At 38.5% G+C, this 24,736-nt stretch overlaps 1 protein-coding gene and 1 pseudogene across 1 annotated transcript in view; one reads left to right on the plus strand and one right to left on the minus strand.

Moving 5' to 3' along the window:
- The window catches only part of OSTM1 (osteoclastogenesis associated transmembrane protein 1), a 47,359-nt gene extending 32,356 nt beyond the window's left edge, over nucleotides 1–15,003 (minus strand). Inside the window, exons 1-2 of the mRNA XM_077162565.1 lie at nucleotides 14,509–15,003; nucleotides 2,139–2,253 (exon numbers count right to left, since the gene is read on the minus strand). Coding sequence (XP_077018680.1) covers nucleotides 2,139–2,253; nucleotides 14,509–14,895 — 502 coding nt within the window. The 5' untranslated portion in view covers nucleotides 14,896–15,003. The remainder of the gene's footprint in view (nucleotides 1–2,138; nucleotides 2,254–14,508) is intronic.
- Nucleotides 15,004–20,338: 5,335 nt separating this feature from the next.
- Nucleotides 20,339–23,761, plus strand: LOC143683376 (store-operated calcium entry-associated regulatory factor pseudogene; annotated as a pseudogene).
- Nucleotides 23,762–24,736: the final 975 nt, after the last annotated feature.

The following is a 24,736-nucleotide window of genomic DNA, read 5'->3' on the forward strand; positions in this document are numbered from 1 at the left end:
AGAAGCCAACTTCTATTTATTCTAATAAACATTTTAAATTATCATCCTTTTCTTTATTAATAGATTTTTCCAAAGCATTTAAGAAAACTTAAAAAAAAGGAAGCCCGCCTGTATATCTTAAACAAACTTTCTTCAACTTTACCATACTAGAAATTTTCACTCTAAAAAAGTAAAGGTTTTGCTTTAAATAAAGAAAAAAAGTTAAATATTAGCCAAGCCTCTGTTCAAATAGCTGGAAAATTTGAGTTAAAAGAAAAAAAAATTAAAAGATACAATATTCAACATAACATGGTATTCTGCAAAGGAAAAGAAACATGGCAGGAGTCTTTTCCCCATTTTTAGTTTTTCTTCATTGGCACTAAACAAAAAGACAAGTCCTTAGGAAAGTTAATCTACTTTATGATTTATAGGTACACAGAGTTTTTTTGTGTGTTTTTTTTAAATCCATCTGCTCTTTCTATTTCCACTGCCCTTGCCGTACTTCATGTTTTCACTGCTTCTTGATTAAACCAGTATAATAACCTCCTTACTGGTCTCTTCTCTTTCTCTTCCTGAAGGGTTTCATGAAAAAAAGTTCTTTGTAGTTGAAAAATTTTTAAAAGCTTTAAAAATGCTGGATTAAGTGACATCAAAAAGTTGTTTTTTAATCTGCAAGACTTCTCAGTGGCTTTGATAATCCGTACGTCTTGTAATGCTCCAAGATATTGTAGCATACAAACCTTTCTTAATAATCTGCTGGTATTTGAAGCAGTATGAAAACTGTTGGCCCAAGTGATATATTCCTATCAGTAGAGGTCCTACTTTCCCTTTCCAACTATATCTCCGGTTGTGTTTACAGGACCCTGGTACATCTATCACCCTTTTATGCGTCTAGCCTCTGTCCATGATGCCTCTCTATGTGCAATGCCCTTCCTCTCATTTCTACTTGAAATCATGCCCTGTCATAAAGGCCTAGGCTCAAAAGGTACCTCCTCAAGGAAGTCATTTCAAATCCTCCCTAATTAGAATTATTTTCTACTTCCCCCAAGGACTTTATCACTTAATTAAGGCATTTATCTATCTGCTTAGGTGATATTTGTAAGTGTATATATCTTTCTCCTTCACCAAATTATAAGGCAAGACAAAAATTGCCTAACACATTAAAAAACACTTCTGATGAGTAAAACATGTGGATTAAAATTAAATAAATAATAGGGGAACAAATGTTAAAATAAATTGAGTAGACTGAAATACTAGCGATCAATGAAAGGGAGGGGTAAGGGGTATAGAAAAAAACAAAGGTTAAAATATACTGGGTAGATGGAAATACTAGTGGTCAATGAGAGGGAGTGGTAAGGGGTATGGTATGCATGACTTATTTCTTTTTTCTTTTTATTTCTTTTGCTGGAGTGATGCAAATGTTCAAGAAATGATCGTGGTGATGAATATACAGCTATGTGATGATACTGTGAGCCACTGATTGTACACCAAGTACAGAATGTTCATATGTTAACAATGTTGATGTTTATATGTTGTTTTGTTGTGTCAATTAAAAAAAACACTTCTGAATTGAAATAGTGATTTTAATTTTTTCAAAGAACATCTGAAATTAGATCTCATTTTACTATATAAACACACAAAAACCTGCAAAGTTGGTAGAACAGTTATTATCCCCTCATTTGACAAATTATCATAAACATCATAATTATTACCAAACAAGCAGTTAACATTTTTTAACATTAACTATGTATCAAACACTGAGCTAAGTGTGTTATACAATTTATTTTATTTCATCCTCAGAATAACCCTATAAGGTAAATTCCAATGCTACCTCAATTTACAGATGAGGGACTGAAGTTCCAAGAGGCCAAGTTACTTGCCCAAAGTCTGATAGCTGGTAACTTAGGTTAATGTCAGAGAGCTTAGAATGAAACCCAGATCTGTGTCACTCCAAAGCTCATGCTTTGAACTGCGATACTCTCTCAGCTTTCAGTATATGCCCAAATAGCTCCCACTAACAAACCAAGATGCCAACCACAGTTCACTTTGTAATAAAAAGTACTATCTACCTTCAAAGATTCCAAAATTCACTAAAATAAAATTTGACATCTATACCACTGAACCAAAACTGCAATATGAAAATGAAAAGAATTACTTACTTGCACAATTTGCCTCCTGCCACGTAGATTTAAAAAACTCAGAGAGAATCACCACTATTTGCATTCTGTCTGTCATCAGGAGACTTTTAGCACAACCATGGTTCTCGGAAGAATTCTGTAACATAAAGCAGAAAAATACAATCCGAATGTTTTTAGACTTTACAAACAACAACTTGAAGAAAAAAGCCTTATAAAAAGAATTAAAATATTTTCTATAAATCTTTTAACACTTTGTTTGATATAATCAGATAACGATAACATTAATAGCAATGGTAACAATAGCAGCTAGCATTTACGGTGTCGGGTACCAGGTTCACCTACAAAGGAAGAAAGTCTTTGCTTCTCAAATAAGTACTTGCTTGTTTCTATAGTGTAATCTCAACTACTTAGGTCTGAATCGGATGTGTTCACATTGCTTGCTTTTTATTCATCGGAAAAAGTTGTGAAAGCTATTCATCAAAAGGCAGCAATGGGTTATCTCTGGATAATGGATATATGGATGAATTTTGTCTCTCTTATACTGTCTAAATTTTTCTACATTGAACTTGTTATTTATATATATATATATATATATTTAAACTGATATAAATATTTAAACTGATGGGTAAATCATTTGGTTTAATTGTCCAGGTAATTTTAGTTCAAAGACTAATAATTCATAAGAGAATATGAAACATATCGTTTACCCACATTCAGATTTACCCAATTAGAAGAAAAAGCTTTCCATGGATCATTTTAATAAAGAAATTCATACTGTGCAAATAGTAACATCACAACATGAAAAGACAACTTGATTTTAAAATGGGCAAATCAATTTTAAAATGGGCAAAAGACATGAATAGACATTTATCCAAAGAGGAAGTACAAACAACTAAAAAGCACGTGAAAAGATGCTCATCTTCACTAGCTATTAGGGAAATGCAAATCAAAACAACAATGAGATATTTCATACCCACCAGAACGGCCACTATTAAACAAACAGGAAACTACAAGTGTTGGAGAGAAAATGTGGAGAAATTGGAACACTTATTCACTGCTGATGGGAATGTTACAGCCACTATGGAAGACAGTTTGGTGGTTCCTCAGAAAGCTAAGTATAGATCTGCCATATAATCTGACAATCCCACTAGTAGGTACAGACCCAGAAGAAATGAAAGCTGAGATGTGAACAGACATCTGCACACCAACATTCACAGAAGCATTATTCACAATTGCCAAAAAACGGAAACAAGCCAGTGTCCACAAACCAATGAAAGGATAAACAAAATGTGGTATATACATATGATGGAATATTATTCAGCAGCAAGTAGGAATGAAGTCCCCAAGCATGTGAAAATATGGATGAACCTTGAAGATGCTACATTGAGTGAAATAAATCAGAAACAAAAAGGCAAAATATTATATGATTTCACTAATATGAACTAATTATAATGTTTTATATAGAGATAAAATCTAGAATATAGGTTACCAGAAGATAAAATAAGGGTTAATAATGGGAAGTGGGTTCTTAATAGGTGCAGAATTTTTAACTAGGTTAAAGTTAAATGTCTGGAGATGAACAGAGGTGATGGTAGCAAATTACGGTGAGTGTAATTAACAGCACTGAATTATGTGTGTGTTGTGGTTGAAAGGGGAAGCCTAGAGTCTTGTAGTCACTAGAAGGAAAGCGAGAGGTTAAAACAGGGGACTGTTTTATATTTGTTATGTAAACATATATATATGTTATACAGGAGACTGTATAACACAGTGAACCTTGTGGTCGATAATGACTATGATTAATAATGCAAGTATCAAAAAAAGTTCTTTCATGACTTAGAACAAATGTACATCTCTATTAAACACTATTAACAAGGAATTAATAATAGAATGGTATATGGGAAAGAAACCATACCTATTGCAAACTATGGACTATAGTTAACAGTAATATTTTAATATTTCTTCATCAACATTAACAAATGTACCACACCAATACTTGGGGTCAATAATACGGGGGACAAAGGGCATGGGATGTTTGGGGATTTTTGTTTTATGTTATACTTCATACTGGACACATTTTGTTTTCCACATGACTATTCTGTTATCACAGCACCATTTGCTTTGTTTTGTTTTTTTGAGTGCATGATCCGGTCTACCGCATGGCAGGCAAGAGGTCTACCACTGAACTACCCATGCACCCCATGTTTTCTTTTGTTTTGTAGTAATGAAAACGTACTAAAATTGACTATGGTGATGAAAGCACAACTCTGTAATGATACTATAAGTCACCAATTGTATACTTTGGATGCATTGTACAGTGTGTGAATATATCTCAATAAAACTGCATTTTAAAAAATGGGCAAAGCAGACCAGATAAATCCTGAGATTCAGAGGGGCCAACCTCTCCAGAACATCAACTAGTTCCATCCCCCTATCCCATCTAATCGACAGCCACTTCCAAAGTAAAAAAGTTAGAATGGCCATAGCCCAAATACTCCCAAATATGGGAGAATGATCAAAGGTGATGGTGGAGTTATACAGAGAAGGTAGGGTTTAACAAATGAACAGAATTGCTGAATCATTATATTGATATTTGTTTTAGTCTCTAGCATCTTAGAGCATAGCATCTTAGAGCAGCTAAAAGTAAAAACCTAACATTGTAGAACTGTAAGCTATACCAAACTCTGAAATCTGATCTCCAACTAATTGTGGCAATGTGCTTTGAAATTTATTGCGCTCTCTCTCTCTCTCTCTATATATATATATACACATGTGTGTTATTTTCCACAAAAAAGAGAAAAAAGTTGATTGTAATGATAATGCACAGCTATATGATGATATTATGAAACATGGATTGTACACTTTCGATGATTACATGGTATGTGAATATATAATACATATCGATAAAAATAATTTTAAAAATATCAAAGAAGGTGGAGTTATAAAAGAGAAAATAGGATTTAAAAAATAAGTATGACTCCTGAATCATCATGTTGATATTTCTTTTAGTCTCCAGTGTCCTGGAGGAGTCAGGAGGAAAAACCTAAAATTCTGGAACCATACCAAACCCTGAAATCTGTTCTATAACTAATTGTTGTGCTGTGTTTTGAAATTTATTGCTTTTTTGTATAAATATTATTTTTCACATTAAAATGGGCAAAGGACTTAAACAGCTATTTCCCCCAAAGATATACAAATGGACAATAAGCACATGAAAAGATGCTCAACATCATAGTTATTTGGCAAATGAAACCTACTAGAACAGCTATTTAAAAAAAAAAAAAACAGAAAGTAATAAGTGTGGTAAGGATGCAGGAAAACAGGAACTCCAGAACACAGCTGGTAGGAATGTAAAATGGTGCAGCTTCTGGGGAAAACAATTTGGCAGCTCCTCAAAAAGTTAAACATAAAAGTACCATATGACCCAGCAATCCCACTGCTAGGTACACATTCAAATGAACTGAAAGAAGGGATTCAGTCAGATATTTACATAACAGTGTTCATAGCAGCATTATAACATTCGCCAAAAAGTGGAAGAAACCCAAATGTCCATCAGATGAATGGACAAAATGTGGCTATTCTTTTTTAAGGCTGAATAGCCTTAAATACCACTACTTCGATGAACCCTAAAGACAACATATTGAGTGAAATAAGTCAGGCACAAAGAGATACCTATTATATGATTCCACTTACACGAAATAGCCAAAATATGCAAATGCACACAGATAGAAAAATACAATACCAGTTACTAGGGGTAGGGGCAGGGGGAACAGAGAGTTAATACATAATGGGTACAAGGTTTCTGTTTGCGGTATTGGAAAAGTTCTGGTAATGGAAGGTAGCAAGGCAGCACAACATAATGAATGTAATTATTCCTACAGAATGGTATGCTTGAGGATGGTTGAGATAGGAAAATGTATGTTGTATATAGGGTCCCACAAAACAAAACAAAAAACAGAGCAATTAAAGAGCCAGTGATCCTGGACTGGATCTAATAATAGAGAGGGAAAGGCTGAAAGGACATTATGAGGAGATATGAAAAAAATTGGAATATAGACTGAAAGTTTTATGTCAAAGTTAAATCTCTTGAATTTAATAACTATACCTATGGCATCTGCATAAATGAATAACCTCGCTTGTTAGGAAATATACAAGGAAATATTATGTGTTCAAGAAGCATGATACATACAATCTACACTGAAATGTTTAGAAAATTGATAGATCAATAGACAGATACAGAGGACAGATGGATAGATACATGGATGGATAGACAGAATGATACAGCAAATGTGACAAAATGTTAAAATTGATGGATATGATTATCCTTGGGGGGAGAGGAATGATGGAGTTCTTTGCATTTGTTTTGTATTCTTTTTGCAACTTTCCTGTAAGTTTGACATTATTTTAAAATAAAGGGGTTAAGGGGCGGGCCGCGGTGGCTCAGCGGGCAAAGTGCTTGCCTGCTATGCCGGAGGACCTCGGTTCGATTCCCGGCCCCAGCCCATGTAACAAAAACGGAGAAACAGAATACAATAAAACAAGAAAATGTTTAAAAATGTTTCCCTTTCTTCCTTCTTTCCTTCCTTCTATCCTTCCTTCCTTCTCTCTGTCTTTCCTTTAAAAAAAAAAAAAAAAAAAATAAAGGGGTTAAGAAAAAAATGATAATATCAAAATTCCTAAATGATGTGAGCCTTATCTCCTCACAAGCAGGTGCCCCAAGCAAGGATTTAAGTCCTGCTGAATTTTGCATCTTTAAAATTTAACTCCTACCATTTTCCAGGCACTGTAAAAATCCCAGAACTTTGAGCATACGAAGAATGTGAGGGAATGCCATCAACACCGGGTCTCGTAGAACCTCACTCACCACACACACAGACAAGCAGTCACACAATGCAATGAGTGATAAAAGAAAGAGTGTAACTCCACAGAAAAAACGTGAAAAATATGTGGGGAAGACATAAGGGCTTAAGGAAAGAATTATTTTAAACACCACTGACATTCATTTTGAAAAGGTTACCTTCTCTGTGGCTACTTAGTTTAATCATCCATGGAGTTGAGAGGGGTTTTTTTGGTTTGCTTTATAAACCTTAAAAAGATGTCTCTAAATGAATGCCTACTTTTAAACTAGTCACTTGAACAAAACCTTTTTAAAGCTCCCTTCTTGGAATTGCTTTCAGAGCACTATCAGTCTTAGAAGAAACTTTCTGGTATTACTTTCTAAGAAAGAGCTTCGCCTAAGGCTTCAGACAAGTATGGGCCACAGGTGATCTTGGGCAGCTGGCCTAAACTCTCTGAGGTTCAGGTTCATAATAATCACTATAACCAGGGTTACTGTATTAAGTGAAATACCATATGTTAGTCATTAGCATAATGTCTGGCACGTAGTAAGTGCTCAATACATGCTACTTAAGCCATCTACGTTGCTACCAACCTGCTGGTAAACAGATGTAGGTGACTGAGTAGAATCAGTTACTGAAGTTTAATCTCCATAAGTGGGTGACAAACTGTTTTATAAAACAAGAGTAGGGCCTCTGTAGGTGCTCAATACGTACAACAGTTCAGTCAAGGAAGATACTGGTGTAGATGCGGGAAATCAGGAAACAGCTCCCATAGGAAATGGGATTTGAGCTGGGTCGTAAAAGACTAGGACTTTCTCTGCTTATGCTAAATGTTAGGAATGAGTAAAAGAAAAAAGAAGCACATAATTTGGGAATCAATTAACAGATCTTTTCAGTCTTTTTCTAAGGAGTTGCTCCTACTGAAGTGCATGAAATGGAGCATTCTGTTATTTATGCAAGAACTGTATTCATACATGCAAGAAAAAATGGCAGGAGCTTTACTATTTACTTATATAACTTACAGTATAAAATCAATTTTACTTTTTATCCATTTGGTATAGCATTACCAATGAACTCCTTGTTCTTTCTTGTCTGTACTTGGTTTAATTGCACTAACTCTAGAATTTTGTTTTTAAGTTTATTTGTTTATAGTAGATTAGCATTAAGTGCAAAAACGTCTCAGTCGATACTGTTTTTGCAAATAACGTTAATCATCTTCATTTTTAAAATTATCTACTCTATTGGAGGCAGTAGAGTTGATATTTCAGTCATATGGTAAAAACAATTGATTAATTTTCAGGTACCTACAAATAAAATATTTCAATAAAGAAAAGAACAGACTGTTGTAAAAAACTAACAAACAAAAAGGATAGGACTAAGCCCTATACTGAGAAAAGGAAAGGGATTTTTTAAATGAGGGACTAAAATATGATCATGGAATAAAAGTGAAAATGATTATACAGTATTCAGGGAGCATTCAGTAGGTCAACAGAGGAAGTAGGAGCATTAGAAGGAGAGAAGTTGGGGCAAGGCTGTTGTGCTGGTTTGAAAGGAAGCATGCCCCCTAAGAAAAGTCATGTTTTAATATAAATCCCATTTCATAAAGGTAGAATAATCTCTATTCAATACTGTATGTTTGAAACTGTAATGAGATCATCTCCCTGATGGATGAGATTTAGTTAAGAATGGTTGTTAAACTGGATTAGGGGATGACATGTCTCCACCCATTTGAGTGGGTCTTGATTAGTTTCTGAAGTCCTAAAAAAGAGGAAACATTTTGGAGAATGAGAGACTCAGAGAGGGCAGAGAATGCTGCTGCACCACAAAGCAGAGTCCACCAGCCAGTGACCTTTGGAGATGAAGTAGGAAGATGCCTCCCAGGAAGCTTCATGAAATAGGAAGCCAGGAGAGAAAGCTAGCAGATGACGCCGTATTTGCCGTGTGCCCTTCCAGCTGAGAGAGAAGCCCTGACTGTGTTTGCCATGTGCCATCTCACTTGAGAGAGAAACCCTGAACTTCATCGGCCTTCTTGAACCAGGGTGTCTTTCCCTGGATGCCTTTGAATGGACATTTCTATATACTTGTTTTAATTGGGACATTTTCTCGGACTTAGAACTGTAAACTAGCAACTCATTAAATTCCCCTTTTTAAAAGCCATTCTGTTTCTGGTATATTGCATTCCAGCAGCTAACAAACTAGAACAGCTGTGAAGGGCTTTGGAGGCCAAGAGAGTCTGACAGCAGAAAGCTCTTTAAGATTTTTAAGGAGTGCAACAGGCACAGCAAAGTTTGGGGAACAGAGACTACATCATAATATGTATAGTGAGGAAGCAAGGAGACTAATAAGACTATTTCCAAAGTTCAGATATGATTCAAAGACCAAAACAGTAGTGGGGATCTAAAGAAGTGATGAATAGTCCTGATGATGATGATGATGCACTTACTAAGCACTTATCATTTCTGAATGCTCCATGTGCAGACTCACTTAATCCTTATAACCACGCTATGAAATAAGCACTATTATTACACCCTGGATGTAAAACTGGGCTCTACTATTCTGTGGCCTTGGAGAAGTTACTTAATCAACTGTAAGATTCAGTTTCTTAAAGCAGGATATCCACATACATGTCTAGGTTCCTCAAATGGACACAAGTTCCTTTAGGATGGAAACTGTCTTACCTCTTTGTATTCCCAACATGTAGCACAGTGACCAAAAAACACTGGCCTTTGATTTATATTCATAACTATTAATAACCAAACCTGTAATAATCACTTAATAGAACCTTAACCCATAATGAGCCCAGCCAGCCATTTTTATGCATCCAGGAAGTTGAGAGCAGTTAGCAAAGAGCAAATCACCACCCAGGCTGTTTTCAGAATTCCAAATCTGAATACTCATTCTTCTGTCTGTTCAAAGTCCCCTCTTTAGAACCATTATTTCGAATCTTCTCCATTCTTTTTGAAATTCTAAAATTCCCCTTCTGAGAGTGAAGGGTGACACAGCTTCCTAGATGACAGTGAAAACAGAAGCCATCAAGCTGAAACTCTGACCTGCCTACCTCTCTCAACAAACTCTCCTGCTTCCTATCAGAGGCCCATCTCTCCACAGATGGCCTAGATTTCATCTACTTCTGCCTTCTATGGAAGCTGATGTCAGTTTGCTCCTCCATTTCCTCCTGTAGATCTTTACCTTCTCTCAAGAATCCTTTTTAGTGGCCTGTCCTGTACATCTCCCCTTCATGGCCAAACTTTTCAACTGCTGTCTAGGTTCATTCTTCCAATTCCTCACCTTCCATTCACCATTTAACCCACTCTAATCCTGCTTTTACCTGCAAGCACTCAATCAAAACCACTCTTCTTAGTGTCACCAATAAGGCCAATGCTGATAGATGTGCTTTGAGTCCTTGGCTCACTTGACCACTTAGCAGGATTTGAACAAAAATAACCACTCCTTCCCCTTCCCTTGATTTACAGAACATCAAACTCTCCTGGTTTTCCTTCATCCCTCTGACACTTTCTCCTCAGTCTAGTTTAACGGTTTATCCTATACCCATTCTTAACTATTAGTATTCTTTACTCATTCATCAGGTATGCTCATCTATGCCAGGGATTTCAAATATCATTTTTATGCTAACCACTCCCAAACATATTATTTCCAGTCCAGACATCTAAATAGGTATATCCAACCATTTATGTATCCAGTATCTCCACTTAGATGCTTCATAAACACCTTAAAATCAACAAGCTCAAAACTGAATTGATACTTTCCCCATAAAACATGCAAATGCTTCATCCATCTCAGCAAATGGCAACCCTATTCAAAAAGCTGCTCTTACTAAAACCCTAGAAATCATTCTCTCCTCTCCCTCACTCCCCACATTCAATTAACCAACAGACTTGTCAACTCTACCTCCTAAATCTCTCTGGAATCTCCCCATTTCTCTCCATCACAATGGCCCCCATGTAGCCTAACCAATGCCACTTCTCACACGATTTCATCACCACTGCAACTGTCTCCTAATTCATCTTCCCAGTTACTCTACTCCCTAGTCCCTGGCCCTCTACATTATGTTATGTAGCCAGATGGCCTTTTTAAAGTACAAATCTAATCATGTCATTCCCCAGAATAAAACCTTTCAATAGCATCTCATTGCTTTAAAATTAAACTCTAAAATCCTAATGTATCCTAATACGTTTACTAATCCTAACACCTGCACAAACTCAAATCACTAGTCTCCTCCTTGCTTGCTGTACTTTGAGTTCTTTCTAGTCCTCAAACACACCAAACTCCTGCCCATCTCAGATGTTTCACATCTGCTATTTTTTTTTTTACACGTATACCTTCTCTCCCCTGCAAACACCCTCTCAAGTTTTAGGTGTCAGCTTTAATTACTGACCACTCTACCCAGCCCTATCCGTAGCCAAGATCAACATCCTTGTTATATGCTTAGGCAACAAAACATAAAGCATATTTTTTTCTTTATACTATTTCTCACACCTGAATTAAATAATTACTTGTATCATCACAAGTTTAATGTCTGTTTTCCCTCCTGACTATTAGTTCTTGTCATTCATAGTTGTATCCCTAGCATTTATCATTAGGCTATACGTTTAATAGGCACTCAATAATTTTTTGAATGAATACACAAGCATTACATTTTCAGAAAGATCTCCAATGAGTTTAGCTTTTGCTATTCTATGTTCTGATTTTCTCTATATATTCCTAAGAATTCATTAATCCACATTAAAAGTATACTCAACACTAATCAGACACATCCCAAATTGTTAGCATCTTCACAAACATATTTTTTTAATTTAAGCAAATCATGTAGAATAGGTTAGAGCTTAGCAATTCAGAATTTGGGACGCCAAAGACCCCTTGGTGATGCTGATGGCTCAATGAAACCACATCACTATCAGCTTAAACTAAAAGGAGAAAGTATGACTCAAATGAAGAAGGAATCAATTAGTTCTACTATTCAGGTTTCACAAATCATTGCCTACTTTATCCTGTGATAAGAAAACTATATGTAGTCCTTGTTTCAATAATTCCATAAGGAAATGACAAGAACATAAGATAAAGAATTATCATGAGATAATTCCATTATAAACTAATTAGCTTGTTGTACCACATAAATAGCATACTAATGTCTATATTTAATTCTTTTCTTTCTGTTATACCTCTTTCCTCTTTCAATCAACCCATGTCCATTCACCTTGAAAGTGAGAAAGGATGCTTTGTTCAGAATTTAACTTCTAGGTTTTTCTGATTAACCTCACCTTGCTCTGTTCCTTCCCTCAACTCAATATCTCCTTCACCTTTTTGCCCTCAACTGCTATTATACAATTTATAACTCTCACACTGGTGATTTTTTCCTTTTTTCTTTATCTTAATATGGATTTATTTCCCTAAACATACTGATAGTTTGAGACTTGGACCTTATCCTCCTATTTCGTCTATATCCTTTTACCAACCTAATATTCATGAATAGTAAGTACTTGCTAATTAAGCTTATTTAAACAAGTAAGGATTCTATGTGAGTCAAAGAAAAACTCCCCAAAGGAAAACTGGCTGTTCAAGTTCACGCATAAGAAACTCAGAACACACTTTTTCCATAGATTCATTAATAGACAATTCAGTTTCCAAACCAGTTCATAAGATCCTATTAAATCCATAAAGTATCTCAGAACTGTACAAACCATGCTTTCTACAGAGACAATGAGAGACCAGGATCTAGGATGAGTTGGAAAGGAAATGTAGACTGGGAAGAGGGTTTTCCTGCCTCTTTTTATCTCTATTCCCTCTTCCTTTCCCACTAGAGTGAGGTGTGAATGGGAAAAGGAAGAAGAAAATTTCTGCAACCTCTACAAGTGAGGACTCTCTACTGGGCACACGGAAACAACAGATACAGGTTGGCCAATGTCCATAATGCTGTACCACCAGAGTTTGGGGTAATTTTTATAAACCTCTTCTTAATTCCACAGTACCTACACAAATGAGGAAAGCATTTGCTGCCCCCAAAGTTCCAAGCATCATGATTTAAAACCATTCTGCCTACAACTGCACTTTAAAGTAATTCTTTAAAGCAAATGGTACCCTAAAAACAATTCACCCATTGCTCAAAACACAGTATGACATCATAGTATTCCCTGCTGCAGTTGTAGCTGACAGAGATGTCAGCTGACAGGGATATCTTAGGCACCTTACTTTGAAATCATAACATACATATATACATACATACATACATACATACACACATACACACACACACACACACACACACACACATATATATCCTTCACTATAACCAAGAAATGCAGATGTATGCCTGGAAAATATTGCAAGCAAACTTAAACTATTTAAACAACTACCTTGAAAACTTGCTCTTTACAGCAAGATTCAGCATAGAATTTGTTTAATACAAATAAATTCCCCATTTATATAAAAATTAGATTTAAGTAATACCAAGTTCATTTAAAGCAGGATACAACTGCATACAAGCTTATATTTTGTACAATCAACTATGATTTATTAAATAATTCCAACCACATTTTCATGAGACTACTTGCTGTTACCTCAATATAAGAGGAACTTTTCCATTCTCCAATTCCAATGTCATTTCTCATGTTTTTCCTTTACGCAGCATATCCAACCACGTCTTGTGACTCCCACCAGCCCTGCCACTCTAATCCTTCCCTGATCTAGACCCTATAAGGTCCTTAGGGGCAGGGACTGTGTCCTACTTTTTAAAATTAAACACAGCACCTACCAGAACAGCATTTAGGGTACCAAGAATAGGGGGAGGGGATTTACTATTTCCTGGAAAGATTAGCTCCCATTTAGTGAAAGATACTAGTATCAACCAGTTTTCTAACAACTCCTTTTATCCCCATTTTACAGCTGAGAAAACAGGCACAAAGATGTATGTAACTTGCCCAGAAGATACAGCTGATAAGCAGCGCAGAACTGGGCCCTCGGCAGACTGCTAATCACTCATCATTTCATTAATCTCTAAAATCAATACATGTCTCTTTAAATCAGGAGCTGTTTTTCTCCAGTCTACGAGGAGGAACCTAAGGCTCTGAGAAGACAATTAATCCAAGGTCACAAAGCCAGACACCAGTGGTCGTGGAAATTTCTAGCTACAAGGTTCACGCTCCTAACCACTACCATACTAGACGGTTTTCCCACTCCACTTGGGGCTCCAGGAAAAGTCTTAGGGACACAAGGTGGAGATGGGAAGGAAACTATGGCAGAGAAGGGGAGAGGAAAAGGGAGATAAGGTTAGGAGTTGTAGCAGCCCCAAGAAAACCAGTCATACCTCCATGCAAATATGTACCAAGAGGATGCCCAATACAAGCCATGGGTGCAAAAATCCAAGCCCCAAGTCCGAAAATGCCACCCACTGTTCTGATGCCCCAAACTCACACAGACCCAGTCCAAGCCCCTTTTCTTGCAGGTGAGGGAACTAAGGTCCCCACAGTTGACCACCCTTTACATCCTCCTTCTTTACCAACCCTCCACGCCAGAAGCCTAGGGTGTATGCCCCTACCCACCCCCACGGCTCGGCTGATGTTGTCCATTTTGCTGGAGACCTGCTGGAAGAGCGGGTAGCAGGTCTGACAGAGGCGCACCGGCCGGGCGCTGCGCACTAGACACCCTGTCAACTCCGCGCTGCTGTTGGCGAAGTCCAGCAGCAGCTCCCGGCACTCAGGTTCCAGATCCGGTAGGTCCGGCGGCAGCAACAGCGGCCCCGGCCCTCTGCCCTGCAACAGGGAGAGCGACAAGTCCTCCACCTCTAGCAACTGCTTCTCTGACAGGAGGTCGTGGAGGACCCTGTGGGGGTTGCTGCCAAAGGCAAGCGTTCCCAGCCCCGACCACAGCAACATCAACCTCGGCAGCAGCGACAACCACAGCCGCGCGACCATTGCATCCAGACCCATCGTCGTGTTGCCAAATTCCAGGCTCTCGCTAGCCTCCCCGCCTCACACCAGCGACACCGACCGCTACCGCTTCCGGCTTCCGCGAACGCCGACGGGACCGGGTCACGAGGTGCGTGCGTTACGGCCCCGCCCCCGGCGCGCGGCGCCCCGCCCCATTGGCTGCCGAGGGCTCTTGCACGGACTGTGCGCGTGCAGGCGCGCGGGGAGAAGAGATTGTTAGCGTTCGGAGCCAGCGTTCGGAGCCGGCGTCCGGCGTGCTCCGAGGGGTTTACGGTGTGTTGCTGTGGTCGATGGAGCCCAGGCCGGCCCTCTCTGTGCATACCTTTTTTTTGTTTTTTTTTTGCATTGGCAGGCACCGGGAATCGAACCCGGGTCTCTGGCATGGCAGGCGAGAAGTCTGCCTGCTGAGCCACCATGGCCTGCCCTGTGCATACCATTTTAAACAGCTAATGGTCGGGGGTCTTGGCCCTTGCACACGCCCGCTCTGAGAATCCTTAATCCTCGAAATCTGAGGGTCTACCTTCGCCTTGGAAATCACTGTCTAGTGAGTCCGCAGAGGGAGCTCGGAGTCAGGAGTTTTTGCAGGATTTTTACTTGGTGTTTCTTAGGAAAAATTTACCCTCGTCCTGTTTAGAATGAATAGTAATGCCTGTTGATTATTTTGGGTAGTGGAGCCTAGTGGCGTTCAGACTTTTTTTTTTTATCCCAGCAATCTAAATAAGCACCGACCAATAGAACTTCCTGCCATAACGGAATTAGATATATTGGCACTTGAAGTGGGCTACTGAGGCAGAGGAAATGAAGTTTTTAAAAACTTATGTAAATAGCCACATGTGGCTGGTGGCTCCTGTGTTGGATAGCACAGGTCTAAGTTCTCACTCCGCTGAGACGCCCGCTAACTGCAGCACCGCAGAAACAACCAGCACGCTTAGTGCACAGATTTTTGGATTCTGTCTTAGTTTGCCAGGCAGCTATGATAAATCACTCACAATGGGTTGCCTAAAACAGCAGAAATGTATTGGCTCGTGGTTTGAGGGCAGGAGATGTCCAAAATAAAAAAAAAAAGATATTGGCAAGACTTGATTTTTCCCTGAAGGCTGGAGTATTTTGGTGCTGACTGCTGGCAATCTTTGGGGTTCCTTGGTTTAGCATATTTCTGCCTCCCATCACATAGTAATGTCCTATCCTTTCCAACATCTTGTGTGACTTTCTGGTTCTCCAGTAATCCAGATTAAGGCCCGCCTTGGTTCAGTTTGCCACTCCTTAACTAAACCTAACTAAAAATAGCATCTTCAAATGGTCCTGTTTACTGTGGACAGGACTAAGAACAAGTATTTGCTGGGGTTCATAACTCAAACTACCACAGATGTCTCTACTAAAAGGAACCAGGTGTCTTTGAAGAAATGGCTGATTTCCCTACAGGGGCAGAAAAAAGTACAAGTTGAGCCTGGATCATTTTGTCCTGCCAGAAAGCAAGGAAGTGTTCAAAGAATGATGTCGACATGTCAAGGGTATACAGAAACCATCTTGATTCCACTGACCAAATCTGGGACACTTCTAGCAGTGAAATAATAATAGCTAGCATATAAATATAATAAAAAAGGAAACTGAGAGCCCATAGTGATATATTTGACTAAATGAATAAACTGAATATTTGATGAGGAATAAGGTATTTACATATTTTCAAAGATTCCCTGCCAAAAAAACCTATTAATTACTAATAGAAAAAGAATAAGTTTACAGTGGAGAAGTCTGTTAGACCCCATGATAATCAGAGGTTTGACATGAACATCATCATAATGTGACAAACAGAAATTGTGAGCCACCTGATAGGACACAATTAAAATATGACAACATCACTTTTATTATATTGCTGCCAGAGATGCATAATCTGAATCTAGTCATGAGGAAACATCAGACAAGCCAAATTAAGTTTCTTTATACAAAATCTCTAACCTATAGTCTTCTAGCCTATACGCATAAGTGTAAGAAGCCAAGAAAAAAGAAAGAACAATACCAGACTGCAGGAGAATAAAGACATGACAACTAAATGCAAAACATGGTTCTGGACTAGGTTATTTTAATGTAAGGGCATTACTGGGGCAATTGGCAACATTTGAATGGGATCTGAGAATTAGATGGTAGTAATATATAATGTCAATTTCCTGATTTTAATCATTGTGCTGTGCTTATATAAGAGAATGTTTTTGTAGAAAATACGCAGGAAATTATTCAGGGGCATAAGTCATGAGGTCGACAACTTGCTCTCAGATGATTCAGGAAAAAATTCTTTGTATTCTGCTTGCACTTTTTTTGTAAGCTTGAAATTATTTCAAAATCTAAAAATATATTGTAAAATAATAGAGTCTAGCAATATAATGGAATTCTCTGCATTTGAAATCTCCAGTGCTGATGTGGAACATTTGCCAAGATAAATGAAAAAAAAACAAATTTAAGAAAAAAGATGTGTAATGCTTGTGCATGCGTATGTATAATCTGTCTTAAGACAGTGACAAGAAACTGGTCACTCTTAGTGGAAGAGTAATTGTGTAATAAGGGATCAGGAATCAGAAAGAAACTGTTCACTTAAGGCTTTAGTATTTTTTTTTAATTTCTTTCCATGAGTATATATTTCTTAGTTTTAAATTCAATAAAATAAAAAGATAATTTTCTTAACTTGTCAGCTATCAGTGGGCCCAGGACATTTGTGAATCCCACAAAACTTGCTCACAGAATTTTATGGGTTTGTATATTTTTCTGAGATGAAAGTCAAAACTTTCATGGCTTTTTTCATAGGGGTCCATGATCTAAAGAAGTTTAAGAACCATGGATTTAGAATAAACCCAAATAAAATTCCTCTCTCTAACTATGGAGTTGCATTAAAATTGCTTTTCACCTCATGTAACTTAGAAACAAACAAGAAACAATGCATTAATTCATTTTGGTAGGCACTAGAATAAAAGAGGTGACTAGAAAACAGTTGTGTTTGTGAAGAAGACGTAAAAACAAATGTGTACAGTAAAATTAATATTAAAGGAGACAATGCAGAGATATTTTGGAAGCTTCGAAGTTGGAGCTACACACAATACTGTAAGTGTAGTTTGAGCTGAGTATGAGTATGTTTGAAAAAAGAAGATTGGAATCACATATGTCACAAAAAGCAAAGCTAGAGGATAAAATTGGGACTGTATAACTTAGCAAAACCTAGAGTGGACAATGATGGTGTTAACTGTATAAATATAAGAAAACTAGAACAAATGTACATCACTATCACAAGGTGTTAATAATAGGATGACATATGGGAAAAATACAGTTAATATAAACTCAGGTCTAAGTTAACAGTAACATTGCAATATCCTTGCATTAATATAGGGCACTATACCAATGCTAAATGTCGATAATAGGAGAATGTATGGGGTATGGTACTTTTTTCTTCCGAAGGAATGAAACTGTTCATTCCTTATTATTCAAATGTACAACAATGATTATGAGCCATTAATTGTACAATTAGAGTAGATTGTATGGTGTGTGAATAAAACTGTTCAAAAATAATAATAGGAGGGAAGGCAAGAGTGGCTCAGTGGTAGAGTTCTCACCTGCCATGCCAGAGACCTGGATTTGGTTCCTAGTGCCTGCCCATGTCAAAATAATAATAATAATAATAATAATAATAATAGGGGAGGGTGGGCCACAGTGGCTCAGCAAGCAAGAATGCTTGCCTGCCATGCCAGAGGATCCAGGTTCGATTCCCAGTGCCTGCCCATGTAAAAAAAATAATAATGCTAATAGGGGAGGCTAAAGGGTATGGAATATTTGAGGTTTTCTTTTTTATTTCTCTTTTTTGAAAGTAAGGAAAATGCACTAAAATTGATTGTGATGAATGCACAACTAAGTGATGATATTGTGAGCCATTGATTAATACTGCAGATGGACTGTATGTGTATGAAGATTTCTTAATAAAAATATTAAAAAAAAAAACAAAACAATGGCTACACATCTGACTAAAAGATAAAGACCTTAGTGTTACCATGACCAGGTCTACCTGGTCTGCTACTCTCACAAGCAAGTGCTTTCCCCTAACCTGCCTTAATTTTTGCCACACCATTAACGTCATGCAAAATCCTATTTATTTACTTGTTTAGTTATTTTCTGTCTTCTCCCACTGGAATTTAAGTTCTGTGAGAGCAAAGAATGTCCATTTTGTCCACTGCTCTATCCTCAGTGCTTAGAGCAGCCTCAGGCACATAACAGATGCTCTGTAAATATTTATTGAAAAGATGACTTTAAATGAAGTCTCATTTAAATGAGAGAGCAAGGTGTAAGAAGTTTGAGCTTGAAAAGAAGATATGAAATCACTTTGGATAATGAGTTAAGGAACATGTTAGATAAGTGTAATAAGATTTCCAGGCAATATTGAGTGCCTATTTGAGATTCATGGACATAATTTTAAGGTCTGTCCCGTTGGCCTAATTATGTGTTTTCTTCAGCAATGTTTAGTTGTCAGCTGGCAGCATAGAGCAGCATAATGGTTACACACAGTTGTGGCATTGCCTAGGCCACTACAATGAAGGGACAGAGAACCACACCACCCTATAGATCTCCTTCTCTACCCACCTGTCCTAGTTTGCTAGCTGCCGGAACACAATATACCAGAAACAGAATGGCTTTCAAAAAGGGGAATTTAATAAGATGCTGGTTTACAGTGCTAAAGCCAAGAAAATGTCCCCATTACGGCAAGTCTATAGAAATGTCCAATCAAAGGCACCCAGGGAAAGATACCTTGGTTCAAGAAGGCTGATGAAGTTCAGTTCAGGGTTTAGTGAGAAGGCACATGGCGAACACAGTCACAGTTTCTCTCTCATCTGGAAAGGCACATGTTGAACACGGTTAGGATTCCTCTCTCATCTGGGAGGGCACATGGCGAACACAGCGTCATCTGCTAGTTTTCTCTCCTGGCTTCCTGTTTCCTTCTTCATCTCCAAAGGTCACTGGCTGGTGGACTCTGCTTCTCATGGCTGTATTGTTCCCTGCTCTCTCAGAATCTCCTTCATTCTTCAAAATGTTTCCTCTTTTACAGGACTCCGGAAACTTCTCAAGACCCACCCAAATGGGTGGAGACATGTTGTCACCTAATCCAGCTTAAGCAACCACTCTTGATTAAATCACATCTGCAGGGAGATGATCTGACTACAGTTTCAAACATACAGTATTGAATAGAATTATTCTGCCATTTTCCGAAATGGGATTTTGATCAAAACATGGCTTTTCTAGGGTCCATACATCCTTTCAAACAAGCACACCACCTTCCCAAACTGTTCCACTGAGCCCTTTAAAACTCATGAGCTGTCATTTGTAATCTCTCTTTTCCTCTAAACATCCCTTCATCTTCTTTGCCTTAACACAAACCTGTCTGTCCTTTAATGACCTCACTTCCTTATGTTTCATGGCCTCTGAGGAGTTCCTGGGGTTTCCACACGAGCAGCCCTATGTTGAGGGTAAGAAATCAGGCAGCACTGCAATTCCCCAGCCGAGAAGTTCACTTTGATCTGCTTTACACACTAGAAATCCACGTAATATTTTTAGAAGGCTTTCACTATTTGGAAACCACGGTTTTGCTGCATTTTGCAGTGGGCCGATGTCTGCTGTGTGTCCCCAATCTTCCCATTTTCTGAGGCTATTCTATTGCTGTTTTATCTCATATACTGGAAAATGAGGAGCAAGAATTTAGCTCTTTAGTTCATAGGTCTCTGAATCAAATAGGACAGTTGAAACTATTGTAAATTCTACCACACATCACTCAAAGATGCTAGACTTTGAGCTTTGTGCTGTGACAGAATGGGACTCTTGGGCTGTCTCACTTAGAGAGGGGAGTGAGTGCATTTTTCCAGCAGAAGGGAAAGTGAACCAAATATTTGGGTGGGCTGTGGTCATCATTAATGCCTCACTGTGTATTTCCAGTTTGTCTCCTTCCTTGCACATAATAGGATTGCTCTTTCTTGCGCCCTTCAAGTTTGGCTAGCCATGTGACTTAGTTTGGCCAATGAAATATGAGCAAAAATGATATTTGGAAACTTGAAACCATGTATGATTCACCAGGTTCTCCCTCCGTGCTGTCACAGAGACTAATACTTTTCTAGATGGCAGAAGCCCCGTCAGCCTGAGGAGGACGCATGGAGCAAAATGCCCAGCTGACTTGTGATAGTCATCCTACTTAAGAAAAAAAAATGTGCCGTTGTTTTTGCAAGCCTCTAAGATTTAGGGATTTTTTTTGTTATTACGGTTAAACCTAATCATCCAACACATATTTCCTTGGTGAGTTCCTCCCCACCATTTTCTCTGGTTCTCTCATTTTGAATTTCACTTTATTTGGATTTAGACCTTAAGTGGAGGCTGCTCAACTTCTTCCAATATCTATTCTGTCCTTCCTTTTAATAATCAAATTCCTGAGTTTTACCTGAAAATATAACCGTGTAGGCAAGAGTACATTCCCGAACTGCCTTGCTGCTAGCTCTGGCCAGGTGAGCAAGTTTAGGCCTGTGAGAGTACACAGAAGTGATGCATGTACTTATGAGTCATATATTTAAGTTGAAAATTTTATTGACCCCCTTTTTGCTAACTTGGAAATGCTAATGATGAAACAGCATCAATGGGTACAGAGATTGATGCCACATGTTAAGCTTCACAGAGCCAGCTGGTCTAAATAACATCTACCTACCCTAGGCCACAGAGAAATAAACTTAAAATAAATTTAAGCCATTTAATGGCTTAAATGTGCCATTTGAGCCAATATGTTTTGGAGCCTCTTTGTATTACCAACTTAAGGCTGTTCCCTAATACAGCCCTCCTGGATTGTAATTCTGATTTTCCCATCTTTTATGTTCTATCCTATTCTTCCATCTCTTTTCTTTTGATTTGGATTTCTGGAGATTTCATTGTATTTGTACTCCACCGCTTCTATTAAGTTTTTCATTTCTGCTGTCATAATTTTAATTTCCAAGAGTTCTTACTTTGTAGATGCTGCATCTTTATTTTGAACTTTTCTTCTTCCTCATAGTCTGTTTCCTCTAAGTTGCTTTTTTTCTTCTTTGGTTGTTTTGGTCTGTCCCTTTCCTTAAATGACTGGTAAGCCTTAGCTTATCTGCTTGTATTTAAAAGAAAGACACTACAGAGCTCATTGGAAGCTCTGTGCTCATGGGTGGGGCTTTTTTTTTTTTTTTTTTTTTTTGGTATGCTGTATGGCAGGGGTCACATTTCATTCTTTTCCCATGTTATTATCTTTTTCCATGTTAGTATCCCGTTATTGCAGCGCCATTTGTTGAAATTTTTGTTTGGTGTTTGTTTTTGTTGATTGGTTGGTTGGTGCATGGGCCGGGAAACGAACCGGCTCTCCCACGTGGCAGGCAGGAATCCTACCACTGAACTACTCTCGCATCCCCTGGAAGGGCCTTTTTTACCGTGGACTTTTCTATATGCCAGTGGTTCTCAACCGAGGCTAGTTTTACCCCCTCCTTCCCCCCACCACCCCGCCTCGACGGATCATCTCGCAATATCTGAAGACATTTTTGTCATACTTGAGGGCAGGGGATGCTACTGGCATCTAGTGGGCAGAGACCAGGGATGCTGCTAACCATTCTACCATGCACAGGACAGTCACCCACCACAAAGAACGGGATTACTAATATCTATATTTAAGATCTTTTCTCTTGGCCAGGTCAGACACTCCAGAGAAGACTCTACCAAGATACTACGTAGCTGGCAGCATTCTGCAATCCTGTCAGTGGAATCAGCTGATGGGCCTTCCCTTTGCCACCTCTGAACTGTCAGCATTACTGTGCAGCAGCATGTGGACCTTCATGGCCTGTGTTCAGGCCATTGCAGGTGGTGGTCGCGAGCCATCTCCACAGAGCTTCCAAGGCTTCAGACAGACACAGTGTGCCCTCTGCTCAGACTCCTTTTCCTTCTGTTCATCTTGAGCTCTGCCCTGGGCTGGAACGACTCTGATAGAATGTTGCTGTGGAATGTAAAAGCTCTTACTCTCCACCAGGACAGAGAGGCCACCTCCCATCGGCTGGATCTAATATGTTGAAATGTGTTGGAGGCACACCTGGATATGATTCTTATACACCAAAAGCCATACAGTGTCAGAGCAAAGGCTGGGATGGTTATGTAAGATCAATTCAGATATTGCATACACATTTGGAGACATTGTGCTGAGCTGTGGAGATTGTGAATCCTCTGAAGACCACTATATACTAAGAAGGTCCTGTGACCTGGAGTGTAGTTTAGATTACCTGGAACTTGGCCTGAAGAAATTGAGTCAGGTGAGAAAAAAAAAACACACAGCTCTAAATATGTCTCTGGTGATTGTAATAGATTGAACTCCCCAGACTCCTGTGGCTTGATTGCCATCGTGGAACTACCTTGGGAGTCTATAAGCTGTTCGTCACTGATGGTCGAGATTCTCCTCCACCATGTTTTGGGTATCCTCCATGTTCTCACCATTACCAGAGATTCAGCAATTCAGCAGGACCCCCTCCTCCAGTCTTTAAGCCTGAGATCACAGGACTGCAGAATACTGACACAGCGCTTTCACAGAACCTCTAGAACATGAAAATTCAGAGCCAGCATTCTGGAATGGATTGAGAACTAGAGGAATATTAGGATATTTGGCAGCAATGGATCCGCAACTCCTTTTTCAGACTTGTGGTTATACTTATTTTATCTTCCACCCAACTCCAGCACATGGAGTGCTTATACTCTGCTTTGGGAAGGCTCAGGCAGCTATTTGGCATATTCAAGTTCAGATACAAGAACCGGAACAGCATCAGATGTGGTGGGAACAGAAGATAAGAAACTCAAAAGTTGAAATTAAAGTTTTGATATAAGATTTCTGATTTTTCATCACTTTATCTTTAAAAAAATGCTTATGAAGCATGCAACTAGATGAATGAAACTTAAGGACTGGATGTTGACTGCAATGTCAGAAACAAAAAGACAAATATTATCATGCCTCAATCAGATGGACTAACAATAATATAAAAACTCAGTGTTTCCGGTGCCTGCCCATGCACAAAAAAAACTCAATGAATTAAAATTGAGAGCATGGGTTATCAGCTTGGGACCTATTTATTGTAAAGGGTCCTAGATTGTAAGCTCTTACAGCAGTCACGTCTATTTCAGAGTCGCAACTGTTATTTCTAAATTCTGAGATACTAAGCTGTTTGTATATAACCTGGTCGTTCCTAGAAACTTTGGGTATTTATGTGACATCTGACTCGGAGTTAGAGCTTTGAAGCTATGAAAGTTAGCAGTACCCCATACCAGAACTGTTTAAAAAGTTGAAAAAGTGATCAGACTTTGACTAGAGATAAGGATGAAGCTGATGTGGATATGTCTGAGGTAGACCAGAATACAGGGTAAAGGATGATATGATCCATATTTTAAAACTTCAACTTCTGTATGAGACTGAAGGGAGAGATGTTTATTAGATGCAAAATCATTTTTTGGGTAGCACATTACCTGATTTAACTTGTATGGTCAATTTAGTTGAATACCATAAGCACATGGAATTTTTAATAGGGCATGAGATCATGTTGGTTTGTCCAGGTTAGAGTGATACCTCGATATATCCCAGAGTAATTTGGGTGGTGAACAAAGAATTGTTTGCAAAGTCCCTTGGGGAACTGGGGAGAAAGGAGGAAATATTCAACCTCACTGTTTGGAGAATTCCTGATATTCTCACAAGCAGTGGGGACAACCAAATCAGTAGGTTTAGCCCTTGGTCTTGGGGTTCACCCCTATGAAACTTATTCCTACAAAGGATAGGTTAAGCCTACTTATA

The sequence above is a fragment of the Tamandua tetradactyla genome, chromosome 5 (genome assembly GCF_023851605.1).
Source record: "Tamandua tetradactyla isolate mTamTet1 chromosome 5, mTamTet1.pri, whole genome shotgun sequence".
Classification (NCBI taxonomy): domain Eukaryota; kingdom Metazoa; phylum Chordata; class Mammalia; order Pilosa; family Myrmecophagidae; genus Tamandua; species Tamandua tetradactyla.